The following is an 18,598-nucleotide window of genomic DNA, read 5'->3' as shown; positions in this document are numbered from 1 at the left end:
GGTGGGGTGGGGAGAAGGGGGGCAGAAGCAAACCTAAAGTCTAAAAGTTCTAGACCTATACATCATAGGTCTTCCTACTTTCCATACTGCTGCAAAGTTCTAACAAGTCTTTGTTTCAGAAGTTATTTAAACCTGTGTGTAAAGTTCATTAAATATGCAGAAACTCTTCTTGCAGCCTGAAGGAATTCCTGAGTTTCTCTGCAACGCCTTTCATCTTCATTTTTATTGTTTTGAAGCAGAAAATTAACTTGGGAATAGCACAGAGGAAGTGATCTTTCCTTACTAAGACTCAAGATGCTTGTGGATAGGAATACAAAAAAATAAAGAAGTATTAACCCATGGAGAAAAGCAGAAGCACCTATAGCAGAGGAGTATCAGTGCTTTAAAGACTGCACGCAATCCAGATCCCATGTAATTGTAAAAATAGACGCTTTTACAATTCAAGTTGGAAAAGGTGCCTAAATTCTTCTTAAAGGAATGGCAAAGTAATCCTTTATAATTGTCATTGATGCTCTAGAAATACTGGTGCGCTAGCCTGTCTTCTGGGTCATTGATTAGTATTTCCACAGAATACTGTGAAAAAAAGCATTGTGGTCATTGGCAAAGATGGGTTGTTTTGATAAATGCAGTTTCAAATTAAATGCTGTAGATCTATCGGTTTGCAGTCTATGCCCATCACCAGTCATTCGAGGCTGCTGACTAATTCCCAGATTTTCCATTTTGAGATGGCATGCATTAAACAAAGGGCAAATCGTTCATTCTGCCCTGCCTGTACGTAACTGACACTGCAGGTAAAAGGAAACCTTGTCGGTAGGAAAGTGTGATCAGGAAACGCCACCTGCTGTCTCCTGGACCACTGCTCCAAAAAGCTGCTGGAGTGCAAGGACATGCACAAAACCCATGTTTCGTGTTATTGCAGGAAGAATAGTTGAATCTGATAAACAGCAATCCTTTGCCTCATAACAGTACCCAAAAGAGCCCTCAGATCCTCATCCGAGTAGCTTAGTACATAAAGCTTTAAGCAGCATTTCCTACAGGAGTCTCCTGCAGTGAAACCTAGAAGAAAACGCAGCAATTCACTTTGAAGCGTGAATGCCTTGTTGTTGCCAGATTGCTCTCTCTCTCACACACAGGTGTATTAATTGAATTTCACAGTGTTAGCTTCTCTTTAATTTCAAGGTTCACCCTTGACTAAAACTCTACATAAGCAAAGTGCGATTATTCCACTGGCTGCAGTAACATAGTGCACATCCTGTTCTCTGAGGCTGTCTCCAAAATACGTTCTATAGTAACTCAGCCCTTGATATTCCAGCCACTCTGACCCAGCAAACCCCTAAGTATTTACTTAACTTTAGACAGGTTTGGTTTCCTGATCTTGGGCACTGGGAAACCAGAAGCAAACCACACCTGAATACACTAAACTAAGCTTGTGATTAAAGACTCTTCTGCACAAAAGCCAGTGTCCTCAAGACCTTAATGCACTAGAAGGTAAATTTATAAATACACATTTAAAACCATTTCTCGATTAACAAACCTCTGTGCAACTTGAGTTAAACAAATTAGACTTTGTTTGAAATCAGCTGCATAAAGTTGCTCTTTCCTCATGTCTTTTTTCCTAAAGGAGGATGTTACCCGCCTTCTACAACACTTACAGAGTAACCTTCAGTATTTTAATGTTTAATTGTCTGAATTTTATGTGTATTTATTTGAATCTATTCTTTAATCCTTCTTGGGTCACTTTCTTTTTCCACTGTTTTTAGTTATTTAAAGGCATCCCCCATCTCTCTCTAGACAAACAAATGGTGTTTCTTTAAAACAAATTATCAATATAACTGACTCACGGAAAAGGACTCCACAACCCGTAAGGTTGTAAAGTAGGGATGTTTATTCCATGCGTGAGCACACGGGGGATAACTCCTCCGAAGACGTGTGCACCTAAAACAGCAATTTCCCTTGATTTTATACAGTAACATATTGCCTATTCATTAAGCGCCTATACATATTCATAACCTTTCCCCGAAAAGGCAGTCCTTTTCCAAGAAGTCCTTTGCATGTGCTCCACCTTCTTCTCCTCCCAGTCGCGCCTGCGCAGTGCCTCCTGGTGGTCATGGGCTGAGGTATGAGGGATGAAGTAAGGAGTCTTCATCATGTTGAACTCCCATAACTTTCTTTTGGCACATGCTTCTGGAACTTCTCCAAGTCACAGAGTCGGTTTTATCTGGTTTTTAGGCTGCTTCAGTTTCTATTTCTCTATACTTCGTTTCCCTTATTCAATACCCTATTGTTAGTTATATGCCTGCTAACCTCAGTTTCCAATTAATTTCTATAAGCTATTCAATTCCTTGGTTACGTGATTGCTAGGTTTTACCTAGACCCTAGCCCTAAACTACAAGCCCCCCATTTCATAATAGTTGAGTAAGTCAGCCTCAAGAAAACAAGTAGTCAAGAGAACAACGAATGGAAAACATCAGCTATATTGACAGTTCTAATAGCAGGGATGATACAGCCTCATACAGGAAACTAACCAATTCAGAGTAAAACAACCAACCAAACATGTGCATCTCAGTCCTAGGATGAACAAACTTCTTGCAATTAATACAAGGTTGAAAGTGTCAAATAAGGAAATTAAACAGAATCGAACTTCTGTATTTGATATGTAAACAGTCTAAATGGGTCAAACTCTCTTCCTTTGCCTGTGAAAATGTAGTACCACCTGAGTAAATGGAAGTACTTGATAGTACCACCTGAGTAGATTGAAGAGTAGTCCACTCCTTTAATTTTCATGACACTAGTCCTTGACATGCTGCAAGCAGTCTTTAAAAATCCTGAATCAAATTTATTTGTGGAGAAAAGATTGAGAACTACTTATGCATCTATATTGTATTGCAAGTGTTGAAAGAATTTCCAATTCAGAGAAAATTGCTAAAAACATGTACTCCTGAATTATGTGTACAATTACGTGCTACACATTACAGAACAAGTTATTAGTTGTGTTCTTACACCAATGTAGTACTTCAACCTATGCAACCACTCATAAAAAGTTTGCTCATATTTCACAAAGAAGTGATACAAATGTCAAATTGTTCTTCACTTACACTTGCATGAAATTCCATGCACTGTGTAAGTTTTGTGCACTTTAGTATTAACAAGACACATTAGTGACAGAAGTGAGTTACAGTGTTAAAGCCTCAGAAGGAAATCTCTGACCTGCTGTAGCCACATTTGCTTTGATGGCTAAAAATGTATTTCTGCATGGATGGAGTCTTGTTTCTCCACACAACTCACTTGCTTCAACAAAGTTTCTTACAGAATACTGTCCTGGTTTCACTGAGAGAGAATCGTAAGGTACTTAAGGATATGGTTTAGTGGGTAGACAGGAACGGTTGGACATGATGATCTCAGAGGTCTTTTCCAACCGAGTGATTCTGTGATTCTGTGATAAAATCAGTTTTTTATACAGGGAAGCTGCATTTTTTGAGAAGACTGCAACACTTGATTCAGTGGGAATCTTTTGTTTTCATTTGTGGCCAGCCATGGCGTGCAGGTTGCCATTATGATCAAGGTCCTCAGTGATTTCAAGTTAGCCGGGTGCAGGAGCTAGAGGAGCAAAAGCCAGAGCAGATGACCCAACAGAACTATTCCACACCATAACTGTCACACTTACTATGAACAGGGGCGTTTGCTGGGAATGGTTCTTTTTCCTTGACAGCCACCATTCCCAGCTGGTCTCATTTGTCATTCTGTTCCTAAGGCCTACTCTCCTCCTCGTTGTTATCATCATGCTTTTACTGGAGCTGTAGCATTCATGGTGTTTGCTATGTAGCATTTGCTGCTCTGAACACACAGCTTGCAACCCCTATACAGGCCGAGTATAACTTTGTGTGTTCTATACTAGTGTTAATATTTGTTTCTTCTTATTTAATTAAATCTCTTTTCATTTCAACCCACAGGTCTCTCTTTCTTTTTGATTCCCCTTCTCAGCCAGGGAGGGGCCACCAGGTGATAGAACTGATGAAACAAAGACACAGGCAGCTTCATTCACAGAATCCTTGGAGTTCTGACATTTGCTTGGGGTGGGGCGGAAAAACAACATTAAAACTAAAATTGAAAAGAGCAGAAGCCAAAGGAGAAATAAGGCAGCCCAACTTAGAGACTACCAAGCTGTGCTCCACCTAGTCTTCCGCTCACAGGACTGCAAAGTTCAATACCAACAGACTCATCACTCTATACGCACAAGCAAACCCAAAGTACCTGTGTCAGCCACGGTACAGCTGTTTCCTGTTCCTTCTGTTCTGGATAGTGAATTATAAAAGATCTTTGAGTATACAGGACTCATAATTACAGCTTTTTATTACCAGAACCAAGCACATTTGGCCTGGAGGCATTAAAGCTTGGTTGACATGAAGCTTCATAGTACTCTTTTTATGATCACTTGCTCTATGTGTGAGTGAATTATGCAGATGACAGATAATTCTAGTCTAAAAAACTGATTGTACTTCATCTAAGAAACTCATTAGGACTTCGTTGCAAATTTGTATCAAGAGCTGCTTATCTTGGGGGCTTAATATCAGAGAATTTGAAGGAAGCAATATGTGGAGCTACTATCTCTGAGACTCTGACTTTTGTTCAGGTATCTCTTTCAAATGAGAAAACAACCAGCAGGTTACCATGGTACCTCCCACAGCATTTCCATGATTCCATTTTATATGAGAAAACATACTAATACAGTACATCTAATGAAGACTGAATTTCCTTCTCATGAACCACAGAAATGAGGCCAGATACACATACTATTTTGTTTACTTCCATCAGGACATTTAGCATAGGAAAACCCTGATTTAAGTGCCTGGGGAAAACTTTCATACCATTCTATGAAGAGCACACAATACCCACCACTGCAGCTTGGTTTTAGCATCAAAATTGAAATACGGAAGCTACGCAATCCATATTTAAAATGCAGTTTCACACAAAGAACTTAAACCAATTCCTCACTGTGGAGGAGGGGAGATGACATTTTATTTGAACCTGGTTTCTAAGAGATGCTAACAGCAGCTCAGTCTGTCATCAAATATTGAACTACTCCAACAATAGACTTGACTGAAGGGTAAGTTTAGCAGTCTGACAGCCAAATTGCTTCTGATGTAAAACCTTTGCAGGGGTCTTCTTTGAATTAGGAATCTGGAAAAGCATGTCTTCCAGCGTGCACATGGTTATCCGTCCTGAAGCCTGTAGTTTTGTATAAATACATCCTAATTTGGCAGAGAGGTCAGGGTTCTCTTCCATCTTTTCCCTGACTGTAGCCAGCTAAGGAGGAAAAAAAGATAGTTTAGCAAGTGACGGTCTCATTCAATCACCATATTGAAGACAAGCAAACACTCAAAGAAAAAAAAGTACACAGTGTAAGATAAGTGGCTAATGCAATGACTTATAAGAGGAGGACTTTAAACAGAACATGTTATACATCACCAGACAGTGGTGGAAATGCACTGGATACCTATTAGAGAGAGTTTATTAGATTTAAAACTTCCTTAAAGTTGTACAGTCGTATTTTCAGTCCTAGTACAGACAAACACAATTATTTTCTATTTAAATCTAGGAAACATAATTTCTTCCTGGAATCTATTTTCCAGATCAGCACAATTCTAATCATTATTATATAACACACTAAATGTACAGTACAAATCAATAGAAGTCCGACTACTGAACAATGACAAGTTCTGTATGCAATACACAGAGTATGAGCTCAAGTACAAGTAAATACCTTAAACATTTTTACTGATCAATAACATTTTGTGGAAGCAAGGGGTTAGTACAAATGCTTATTATTCTTAGGAACTGTTACAAATCTGCCAAACGAAATCAAAATACAACATTGACACATGCAACATTTATTGCAATGAATTTACAAAATTAAATGCTGCTTAAAACATATCTTTTGAACATAGCAGTTTATATACATGGGCTATGGTTTGAAATGTATGCCCCTTTCTACCTAGTATTTGTTGTTTTACATATTAGTTATTCATTATGTTTAATAGGCAGCAGTGAAAGGGTATTTAATTATGAATACAGTCTTAAAATATCTTGTTCTATAGACATATTAAAAATTAATACACTAATAAGTTTCAGGAAAAGCAGAAGCAATGCTGCCAAGCTGATAAGAGTACGTATGTGCCCTGAAGGGCAAGAGTCAGGAGGAAGGAGCCAGGCTCTTCTCAGTGACAGCCAATGACAGGACAAGGGGCAATGGGTGCAAGCTGGAGCATAGGAGGTTCAACCTGAATATAAGCAAAAACTTTTTACTGTAAGGGTGACAGAGCACTGGACCAGGCTGCCCAGAGAGGTTGTGGAGTCTCCTTCTCTGGAGACATTCAAAACCTGCCTGGACGCGTTTCTGTGTGACCCAGTCTAGGTGATCCTGCTCTGGCAGGGGGGTTGGACTGGGTGATCTTTCAAGGTCCCTTCCAACTCCTAAGATTCTGTGATTCTGTGAAGCTTCAGATCTTGGAGATCAAGATCGTGAAAGCTATTTTTCACTGTAAAAGAGAGAAGGCAAGAGATTAAATTATTTAACGCCACTAGGGAAAGCTTCACCAAAGTTTGGCTGGATGGACATACATGTTTTGAAATGCAACTGACTTAATTTTAAACTGCAAATTCATTATGTAACTTGACAGCTGACAGTTCAAGCTTGTTTTAGAAAATGGTTCATTTCATTAATAATTATTTATTTGGCATCAATTTAAAAACGGAAAATCAAAAGGAACAATTTTGTGATATTTTGCTGTGTTACTTTCAAAAAGTAAAAACCGCTGTGCAAGCTCATAAAAAGTTATGAGATGTGTATGGTGAAGATGACTTAAAACTACGGCAGTGACAGAATTTGTTTGCTAACTTCCATGGCAGAGATTTTGGTGTTAAAGATGCACCATGCTCAGGAAGGCGTGGTGATAACAATCAAATAAAGGCATTGATCAAATCTAACTGGCATTAAACAACACAGAAGATGGCTGATAATCTGAACATATAGAAATCAAGCACTGAAAACCACTTAAAACAACTTGGATACATTAGGAAGCTCGATATTTGAGTACCACATGAGCTCAAAGACATTCATCTCAGTAAGCACACTGACACCTGCGATTCTCTCTGGAAACATGAAGAAAATGATCAAGTTTTGAAATGCATAAGGACAGGCAATGAAAAATGGATTGTCTACAACAACTATGAACAAAAAAGATCATGGAGCAAGTGTGATGAACCAGCTCAAAGCACTTCAAAAGCAGATATTCACCAAAAGAAGGTGATGCTGTCAGTCTGGTGGGATTTCAACAGTATTGTGTATTTTGCATTGCTTCCAAGGAACCAGATCATTAACTTGGATGTGTACTGTCATCAACCGGAGAAATGAAATTATGCCGTCAAACAGAAGCATCAAGAATTGGTGAATCACAAAGATTTTGGGTTTAGCCATGATAACGCTAGACCACATACAAGTTTGGTCACTCGTCAAAAATTGTTGATGGGATGTGTTACTACATCCACCGTATTTGCCAGACCTGGCACCATCAGACTACCCTTTGTTACACCTTGAATAGTAAAACTTTCACTGCTGATGAGCATATCAAATCATTCTTGGAACTGTTTTTTGCCAAAAAAATCGAGTAACTTTTTAAAGTGCGGCATCATGAAGTTGCCTGAAAGATGACAGAAGGTAATTTAACAAAATGGACAATATATTGTTTAATAAATCTTTTCTTTCCAACAAAAAATTTTCCTTTCATTTAGTCAGAAAAAAGCACAATTACATTTTGACCAACCCAATGCATTTCTATGAAACTTGAGCTCCTAAGAGCAAGATCCACAATAAAAAAGGGAAGTGGACAGTGAAGTGCTTTGTCCAACAGTACAGAAAGCCAGCCAGCTGCTTTGGCATCTGAATATACCCGCATTCAAACAACTTCAGTAGGGTAAAGTAAGGCACCTGAAGTTCTGTAGCTGAACCACTGTCATTGTGGCTCAGCCAAGCACCATGGACCTTCTCCTCTCACTACTGTGTACTTACCACCTGCTCAGAAAACTCGACCTTTTTCACAAAGGGAGGAGTATCTACTTCCACTGCTGCCTCTAATGTTTTTATTACTTCTTCTAGCAAACCAGATCTGAGCTGGACAAGAACCTTAAAAATAAAATAAAACCACACCACACAAATAGTACTTAACACCAGATTGCAATTTTTTTAAAAAGTGTTGAGGAAGAGCAAAGCAGGACAAAATTTATTCCCAGACACTGTGCAGATAAAAATCTATAGATCATGAAGAAAGCAGAAGGAATTATGAATTTCCACAGATGTCTGGGGTTTTTTTACAGCTGGGACCTTGAAAGGAAGGGTAAGCCTGGAGGCAGAGCTCCTCTGATAGAGCAGTGTTAGCTGTTCTTAAATACAGTGATTTCTTCCATAGCTTAAAGAGGTCACTTACAGGGCACATGCAGTAGACTTTCTGTCAGGTTGTAGAATATGCAATTGAAGAAAAAACCCTATATGTACATATGTCATTAAGGCTCATAGGGCCAAAGGAGACCTGAAGTGGGCAGAGCACAGCTAAGATGGGCATTTACTTGGAGCTGTTTTTTAAATCTCTTGTAGCAAGAAAGCAAAAAGTCACAATGTCATAATTAGAAATTGTTCACAAGTCTATACTCACAGGTTTAGGACTGGTCTACTTTTCATTCCCATATATATATATAGCAAATTATTTTTAAAAATGGGGGAAGGGTGTTAACAGTTCAGAATGTAACTCACCCAACTGACAGAAATTGTCTGTTGGCTCAAAACCAAGTTTGGCAACAGCACTGATACACACTTGTGTTACTAGGAAGCTGGCATTCTCTTACTTTGCACATGGGAGTTTTTGTCCAGTATAGCATACCTCTCTGCAAGATTCTACTGGAAAGCAAGTATACTTACTTTAAGATTATCGTATAGTTTGTTCTTTGCTTTCATTATCTGGGAACAATAAAATTTGGCTTGTGCTACATCATTCTAGGGAGGAATCATAAAAAATAAAAAAGTATGGTTAAACACGTGACACGCTTTCACAGTAAAAGTTCAAGAAAAATAAGTCTTTCACAACTTTTCAGCGAATCACAAACCAGCATCTAGAATCCCTTCACCACGACCCACAGACTCCAAACAACATTCAGTCTGTGAAAGGAATACCCCCACTGGAGTTCCCATATCACCTGGATCATTAACACATCAGACAGTACCCCCTGCCTCAGATCACAAGGAAAAGGGTATGTAACCAACACTGAGCATGAGAGCACCTAAAAGATAAAAAATCTACACACGTGCTCAGTTTGGCACATGTCAGAGTACTTAAAGAGATGTGCAGCATATGTTAATGTGGCATTTATCCTGCCCAGCACTTTTAACCATTTGGACATACACATCTACAGGACTCTATATATGTCATAAACTGATTTGTATAGACAGTAAATGTTACACTGATGTTTACTAGACCAATCACTGTTACCTGGGATCAAGAAACATCTTACAGCAAGATGTAGTGTCAAAGATCATGCAGCTTAAGGAATATTTAAGTGTAATGTGACACATTATACTGTTTGCAAAACAAGAATTTTAACTGATTTTTTACATAAAGCAACAGCATCAAGGACATTTCATGTTGTTTCAGAGACAGAGATTTTGTTTTTTAACCTCATTGCTAATGAGAAGCCCTGTCATGCCATCACGCATATGAATAAATTAATTTTGATGCTATTGTTTACAGAGACAGTGCAAGAAAGACCACAGAGGGCATAAGAAAATTTTAACAATTCTACTAAATTAAGTAGAATTAGAATTAAAATCTGTAAACAACATCAAATCACAAACTCTTACAGTTACTCTAACCTCTGCTTAGATATGAAACAGAGAAGGTTCAGAATTTCCTCAAACTCTATGCACAAATCAATGGCGGAGAAAATTCTAAACTAGACTTTAGAATTCCCTAATTGTTATTCTACTGCTTATTAATTCAACCTGTACTGCCTCAGATACTCTTCATATCAGTGCTTAGGCCCATGAGGTGTATGAAAACCTTCCCCTGAAGCAACATGTTGTGGAGAAAGACAGGCCATCTGCCAGGCTGTAGAGCAATACACACCATAGCCTTTGAGCTTGCCTACCACTATAAACATTTTAAAAAGCTGATTGTGCAAACACTTTAAATTATAATTTTAATTCTGTATCAAGGAAACTATTACCAAATAGCAGTATCTGCAGGACTGGGTCCATGGTTACACCTAACCTGCTGGCCCAACTCTCATTTTCTAAAAGAGAGTATTCTATATGGCATTGTTACTAGGACAAAATACCTGTGCATTAGACTCAAGACTCATTTACATTTCAGAATTTTCACATTTGCTTTGTGTGGGAGTTGTCTATAATTCTACTCTTTTGGGGGCCTAAAAGTTCTACTACTTGAAGTTACTACATAGATCAGTTGTGCTTCCTCTACCTTAGCTTTCTTTCACTGACTAGCCTACAATAGAACTAGAGATTCAGGCACAAATCAAAGCAAAAGGTACTGTACCTGCTTCAAAGCAGTTGCCATGGCAAAGCAGAATGCTCGCAGTGGTAATGTGTCACCTTTAAGCTGTGCTTCTTCAAGCAGTTTTGCAGAGATTTTGCAAGACTCCAGGTTGTCCTGCATAGAAATTTCAAACTTAAGTTGCACTTAGTTATTCTTGCCATCTGACACGACTGTAGGCAATTGCAATCACATCCAGAAGGCATTCAGAAGTCAACATACTGTATGATCACCAAAGCCATCCATATCTGAACCCAGCCAAGTAGATTGTGTGCAGCACTTCTTCAGAAACACAACATCAAAATATCATACTCAAAGGCACAGAGTTCAGGAGAGGGCAAAAGTAACTTCCTTTATCTTAATAACTACACCTTGTAGTTGTCTAACTGTTTTGGCTTCTACAGGAGAGAAAACAATCCTGGCAGTATGCTAAAACCAACAGCCACTTTGCTTTCCAATCATTCCCAAATCAGGAAGGAAAATGATTTTTCTCCTTACTTTCTTCTAAAAGCTACATTAGGTAGTAAGAAACCTGTGTATGTGCAAATCAGAACAATCAGCAATTTTTAGCCCCTCTTATGGATTAAATCTTGTAAGATGTTTCCAAAGTATGTATTCTGATAGCTTAGACATTAGCCTGTTCTTCAACAAGGAAAGGTTGCAATATTGCTGGGACTATACCTGTGTGTTGTCTCATAACCAATCAACTCTCAAAACTATGCTTCTCACACTGGAAATGATGAGTAGAGCTGACTGGAGCCCAAACAAAATAAAACTTGCCAAACTTAAAAACTGGAAGCAGGAAGGTTCTGTAACAAGTGGTACCACAAATACGGATAAGAGCCTTCATATTCCTTCCTAGTATTTGGTGTTGATTTCTGTTCCTACTGTTCAAAGTGTCATTCCTGCAAAATACTGGCCATGATTTAAGGGGTAGGGTTTACAGGATGCTTTTCCATGCCACTGCTGAATGGTCTGCATAGCTTGTGAGAATACCTTCTAAACCACATGTGCAACTTGAGGCTTAAGACGTTATATGAAAATTTAGAAACATTCTGACCAGCATAAGACAGATTACTATTACACAAACATTTTGTTGTCATCTGCACTGGGTTTTTGTGGTGGGGTTTTGGCAGCAGTGGAGAGGCTACAGAGGTGGGCCCTGCACGAAGCTGCTAGAAGCTTCCCCAGCGCCAGGTCGGACCTGCCAAGGCTGAGCCAATCAACGGAAGTGGGAGCGCCTCTGTGGTAATGTATTTAAGAGAGGCACAGTGGATGGAGGGGGCAGGTGGCATGGCTCCAGCTGCTGACAGGGTTTGGCTGGTTCAGCCCAAGAGCCAGGAGCTCTTCAGGTGCCAGAGCAGGGAACTTGCAGTGGATAGAGGAGTGGGATGGGAGAGAAAAAAACTACACAGACAGCAAGGCCAGTGAGAAAAGCATGGGGATGAGGTGTGCCAGAGGAGAGGTTCCCCTTCAGCATGTGGTGAGGTGGCAGGCTGTTCTCCTGCAACCCATGAAGGTTAACAGTGGAGTAGATATCCACCTACAGCCCATGGAGAACCCCATGCCAGAGCAGGTGGCTGCACGTGAAGAAGACCATGAGTCCCAGAGAAGTCCGTGCTGGAGCAGTCTGTGGGAAGGACTGCCTTCCACAGAAAGGACCCATGCTGAAGCAGTTTGTGAAGAACTGCAGCCTGTGAGAAGAAGTCACATTTGAGAAGTTTGTGGAGGACTGTCTCCTGTGGGAGGGACCCCATGCTGGAGCAGGGGAAGAGTGTGAGGAGTACTCCCCCTGGAGAGGAAGGAGTAACAATGTGTGACAGACTGACTGCAACCCCCATTCCCTGTCCTCCTGTGCTGTTGGAGGGGAGAAGGTAGAGAAATCAGAAGTAAAGTTGAGCCTGGGAAGAAGGGAGGGGTGGGCTGAAGGTGTTTTTAAGATCTGGTTTTGTCTCTCATTATCCTACTCTTGTTTTGATTGTTAACTAATTATTTCTTTTTTTCACCAGATCAAATCTTCTTTGCCTGTGACCATAACTGGGTGAGTGATCCCTCCCTGTCTATGTTTTGACCCATAAGCCTTTTGTAATATTTTCTCTTCCCCATCCCAACAAGAGGAAGAGTAAGCAAGTGGCCATGTGGCACTCATTTGCTGGCTGGGCCTAAACCACAACACCATCAAAAGGCCTACAGCCCTTTCCTGCACTAAAAGAAGGACGATCTGTCACCTTAAAGGATAGCAGTGTCTTATAATGATTCAGACATCACAGAAGTGTTTTAAAGTTGACCTCTAAAACACTTCTGTACAAGGATTAAACACTAATTCATTTTTTTATCCACTAGCAATAATCTGAGCTTTAAGCCCTGTACATTTTTCTGTACTGGTCTTTGGCATGGGTATTCAAAAGAAACCAAGAACTAACTTGGTATAAATCCAGCACTGCTCTTAATGACACCAGCACCACTATTTCCAGTATTCAAGTAGTGCATCTTGAAGATAATTCCCTTCAAGATTTTTTTCTAAAGTTTATTATGTAGTATCACTAGCAAAAACACTTCTGAGCTTCATGGTTTCTCCTCCTACCATTAACACCTGAATCAACAGATTAAGCTTTTGAAAGAGCTCCACCCAATCCATTTTAGTTCATAAAGGGATACTACAGCTTATTCCCTTATTTATAGTATTTAATCTTAATGAAGAAAACCCCCCAAATTTATAGCAGCTGTTAAAACAACTGGGTGACAGTTCAGAATAATTTCCCTTCTAATTTTATCAATTCGCTAAACGAGTAATAGTTGGCCAGATTCTGTATTGAAAACACAAACCAGAAATCTCAGCAACCTTTTCCTGGATTTCCTGCCATGGATCCAAGTCCTCTGACAGCAGACCATGGAAAGAACTATGTAAAGATTTTAGGGAAGAACCTACGGCAGAGGGAGTCAAGGACACCCCAGATAAACACAGTAGGTTTTTGTGCATGTCTTTACCTAAACAGGCAAAGTATAGACCAAGGAGAAAACCTGAAGTGACAAGTGTTGCCTCAGTAGATGCTAGTAGCAAACACCAGCTTATTAACTTGCATTGTAGCATAGTGTCAGAGTCTTTGTACATTCATAACTTTCTGAAAAAAGCACCTTCTATGTAGAACAGGTAAAATCCCTAAACTGAGTGTAACCATCAATCTCTAGCTATTTTTAACAGCAGATAGTCTACTGCCCCACTCTCCAAACACCAAAGCCACATAGCTATTTTGATTTCCCCTGACTTAAAGGCAGCCCTAACTCCTTGGAACTGAGAATTTCAGAACCATCACATGAAAATTACTGTTGAGCTACCATTCTAGGTCAACTACTTTTTATCACATATGCACTTGGTTTCATTGTATGGTTAATGGAGAAACCTGAGGAAGTTTAGTCTAGTGGTGTAATTTTTCTTCAACTAGTGCCTTCCTTCCTAAAAACACAGGGAAACTGAGGAAGATTTTCCTTCTGAGTTTGGGAAGGGTCTATATGAATATTTCAAATTGCAAAACGGATTCAAATCTGGAGAGGAAGATCGAAATAAAATTGGCGGATCTCACTTTGCTACAGAAGGGAAATAGTGCTAGGGAAACACTTGTAGAACCTACTAGTTTCTTACTGTGTTCATACTCTTTTTTGGGCTAAAAATACAGTTAAGCTCAAGGGGCAGCCTGTCATTTACTGAAGGCATTCATTTAGGTTTCTTTTCTCCACTCAGCTGCTGATTTTGATCAGGCGTGTAGGAAAAGATAACCTTTGAGAACTCTAATCCTTGTCAAATTCAGGTGCAATCACAGAAATGGTTCAAGGTTACCTGGAAAGGAGAAATTGATGGAAGATGTCCGACAGAACACACCATATATGCCTTGTGTCTTTAAGAAGTCAGACTACAAAACCAATATTGAGGCTCAAGCACAGGACAGAGTCTGAAGAGATGCACAGATTTCAGATAAAGAATACTATCAGCTAATCAAAGGCTGTATCAGATTTGTTCCTTAGTGCATATGTCCACATAATTTTTCAGAGATTTGCTTTGTGACATTTGTTTGCAGGGGAAGCTATATAGGTGCACAAGGAAGCAATTTAGGACTTTAGTACGTCTAAAATACTTGCACTAGGTAAGAAATTATGACTGGGAACACATGGAAAATTTAAAATCCAAATAAAGAGGAAGACATAGAGAAGGCATTTCGAATATTTTTTCATCATGTAAATTGAAAATACTTACCAGTTTGTAGCATATTGCAAATGCAAGTAAATAGGTTTCTCTGTTGAAAGGTATACCTTGTTTTTTCATTTCTACCAGAACTTCCAAAGCACCTATCAAAAAAACATTTTTATTCACCTCACAAGTTTATGGCTGTACATTTACGTACATGTAACTGAAAAAAGAAATAAATCAATGTGGCATGAGCTCAATAAGTCTATTTCAAAATGGGAATACAAACTGAAATATGTTTGGTTTTTTTTTAAATATTATATTTCAAAAAGTTTAACTTAAAGTCAGTTGAGATATAAATATTTCTTCCCAGGAAGGAGGTTTTTGATCTACAGCAGCATCTAGCCTTACTGTTCTATTATTTTCATACAAATCTAAAACTAAATTCTAGATACTTGACAAAACCACTCTCATTCTTCGTAAGTGCCCAAAAAGCAAGCATTTTAAACACATGATTTAACCTTCCACCATTTTAAGTAAACTATTTAACTCCTCAAAAATGCACATGCTTCCTTACACCGCAACACTACATTCAAGCTCTGATCTAGTTATTTTTACAGTGGCTTAGTCTCAACTTTTAGGACAACCACTGGACTTAGATTTCCTAAACATCAGGAGACCATGTGCTGTGTCTTCCATAAATTTCAAATTTCAGAAAGAATTTGGTTGAAAAGCTTACTCTATACTCAATTTAAGACTTTTTCACGGAAGGTCTTTTCAGCTAGGTCAGATGATTTCCCCTTATCCTCACAAAGGGCCAAACTGAACTTAAGCATTTGACATAAATATTGCAGTAGCCACTCTATGTGGGCACACTTGTAAGACAAATCAAGAGAAGACTGCGGTCTGGTTTTGTTATCAAAAGAAAAAGGGTACTCTTCCCTGCTCTGACACAAATGCAAAACTACCAAAAAAACCTGTTGAAGAACTTACTGCTCAAAAAACCACGTAAAACAAGCTTTGAACAGAGAAAACAAAAAGCTTGAAGAAATTACAAACCAAAGAGAAGTTAAGCCTTCAGAGAAGAAGGTTTAAGAAACAAGTTCCCCTGGATAATCACAATTCTGTGCAACTGAGAATGGTTAAGAATATCACTGGAAGCATGAAACAAATACAGCCTTCCTTTTTCATTACACACTACAGTGCAGCTCATTCACATCTGCACTGATTTACATGATGTTTGGCCTTCTAAAACCATAAAACAATCAGCAATATTCACTAAAAATGCATGTATTTATTTATGCACACACAATTACAGTGAGAAGCATTCTTCTCAAAAGGCATTTGCCTTAGCAAACACAGTACTTACTTTCAAAATGACCCTTTTTAAACAACATAGTCATCAAAATATGGAATGATGTACTTTCTGAGAAAAAACCATGCAAGTTCTGGAGAAGAAACACACAAACAGAGCAACTGTAAAGGAAGTCAGGACAGTGAGCATTCTTACTGTACACAGCATTTAGCAGGTCTTCTTACTGGAATAAGCCCATCTTCACAAGTTCAACATTTAATTCTCAGGGTTCCCTGACTGTCCCTCTGTCAAGTAATCTCTAAACTATGACTGATTCAGAACAGTCAAAAGCTCACTAAAATTAAACAAAACATTCCCAGAGATTCCCACTATAATTTTTTTAATGACCGATTGTGACCTCTGAGTTAATGCAAGCAGAAGTCACTAATAGCAACTCTAAAAGCTCAGTAGAAATATAGCTTGCAGCTGATTAACAGTATCTTCAGTGTAAAGTTCCACCACCATGAAACGGAAAGATTTTTTTGCTGATCACAATATCAAATGATGAACAGATCAGCACAAGGCCAAGAGTGATGACAAGCAGAGTGAAAACTCAGCAATGTTCATTTCCAGGAACGATCTAATGCAACACAGGATGCAGGAAAACGTGCATCAGTTGTGTTCATTTGAGGAATTATTTTGTAATCAATACTTCTTGTTCAAATAATGCAATTACACAGAATTAGAATAAGTTATCAAACCAGCATTTAGTTTTCATTTAATTATTGTTTTGCTATTTTAAAAATAAAAACCACATAATTTGCATCCTCACATTAATGTCATAGACATCCTTGCTACTGCAGCACATATTTTTAAAGTCTATGAGCTCATGCAAGTCTCATGCATAGCATAGCAATTACTCATATTTGACTAATAATAAAAACAACAACAATATTTTCAAAATATATAGGGGAATTACCTGGTCTTTGATAAGTTCCACTGCAGGTCTTTCAAGATCCAGCTCGTAACATAACCTCATAAAGAGGGGGCCAAATTTAAAATTATGTAAGGCTGTGATTCCATTCTGTTCATGGTACCTATTGGAAAGACCAAAAAAAGTTAATCACACAAGGCATGGGATTTGTCACGGGAAAACAGCTTTAAAATACAGCAAGATTTGTACATGCAATGACAGAGGCACACTTCTCTGTCTGCATCAGCGAATAACATTTAGATAACAGAAGTAATCTTATGTAAAAAAATATTGTTTTGATCAAACTAATAAATTAAAGTAGTAGCATATAATCTCTTCTATGTCCAGTAAACTAACCTGCATTGCATTTGTAACAGAACGGGTCTCTGCCATGAAAATTCCCAGCTACTTTACCTTCTATTCACAGAGCAATAGCACAGGAAGTTGCAGCAGTCTGTTTTAGGAGTACCTCTTAAAATACCTCAACTTTTTCTCTCTTAAACTGAAAATAAATAAAAAGATAAAAATACGGTGTTTCTCTCTTTTTCTTTATAGCTCCTACACTCCAATGGTTTGGAAGGGTTTCATTCACAAAACCTACTGATCTGTCACTGCTGGGTCCAGATCAGTTTATAACCAGGTGTGTCTTGGCTGGAAAACACCACTAAGAACACCACTACCTGTCAGCTGAGACATGACATTTCTGTGCGGCTCGCCATTCATTCTGCATATAGTAGAACACCACTTTGCTCAGGTAGCTTGACCCTTCTTTAATGATAGAGTCTCTGAAGGGTTGGAAGATCCAAAGCAAATGAAAATACAGCCTTAGTTTAAGTGATTAACTATGTATACAGTCACTGAATTAGGGCAAACCCTCAACTGCAGGTATAACCTGAGATGATCTAATATAAGCAAAAAAATAGACAGAAAAGAGTGTTACCTTGATTGTTAAAAATACCTGTAAATAACTTTTCTGGCTAGTTCCACATCAGATGAAGTCTGACACAAATGCAGCAATTTTTTTAATTCATTTTTGAGAATAATTCCATCTGTCTTTAATTTTTCTTTAATACTCTTAAAATATGGATCTGAAAATAAAACACATTATAGCAGCAGTCTATAGACAATTCCATTACCTGTGTTGCATACTTGGAACCTGAAGCATAGAGATACAATGAAGCAGAAAGCTTGTTTTTTTCACTAAGAAAAAAAGGCATAAATCTTCTCATAGACAAGCATGCTTAGGTATACCCACGAAGTCATGTCAGACTTGGAAAACCAAGAAAATGCCTATTGTGAACTTAACTTCACTGTGTGTGTTATGGAATATATCAGGTAATACAGAGGTTTTAAAGAGTAAGTTTTGTAAGTGACATTTTCTGCATTATGTTCTTTTTTTAAAAAGCAAGCAAACCAACAAAAACAATCCCACTCAGCATTCAAACAAGCATAAGAACTTCTACTCAACACTGTTACAGAGTCACAGAGTCACAGAATCGCTCGGTTGAAAAAGACCTCTGAGATCATCATGTCCAACCGTTCCTGTCTACCCACTA

At 38.6% G+C, this 18,598-nt stretch overlaps 1 protein-coding gene across 1 annotated transcript; it reads right to left on the bottom strand.

The window, feature by feature from the left end:
- Positions 1 to 4,996: 4,996 nt before the first annotated feature.
- Positions 4,997 to 18,130, bottom strand: PTCD2 (pentatricopeptide repeat domain 2; the record flags this gene model as incomplete). Its single annotated transcript, XM_010183683.1, has 8 exons — positions 4,997 to 5,304; positions 8,066 to 8,179; positions 8,969 to 9,043; positions 10,599 to 10,712; positions 14,845 to 14,936; positions 16,145 to 16,223; positions 17,049 to 17,166; positions 18,001 to 18,130. Coding segments are annotated over 8 exons (950 nt in total), but the record flags the coding sequence as incomplete, so codon positions are not given.
- Between the last annotated feature and the right edge of the window lie 468 nt (positions 18,131 to 18,598).

This window comes from Mesitornis unicolor, unplaced genomic scaffold (assembly GCF_000695765.1).
Source record: "Mesitornis unicolor isolate BGI_N332 unplaced genomic scaffold, ASM69576v1 scaffold14124, whole genome shotgun sequence".
NCBI lineage: Eukaryota > Metazoa > Chordata > Aves > Mesitornithiformes > Mesitornithidae > Mesitornis > Mesitornis unicolor.
The sequence above is the reverse complement of the archived record's forward strand: the minus strand, read 5'-3'. Positions and strand labels throughout refer to the sequence as shown.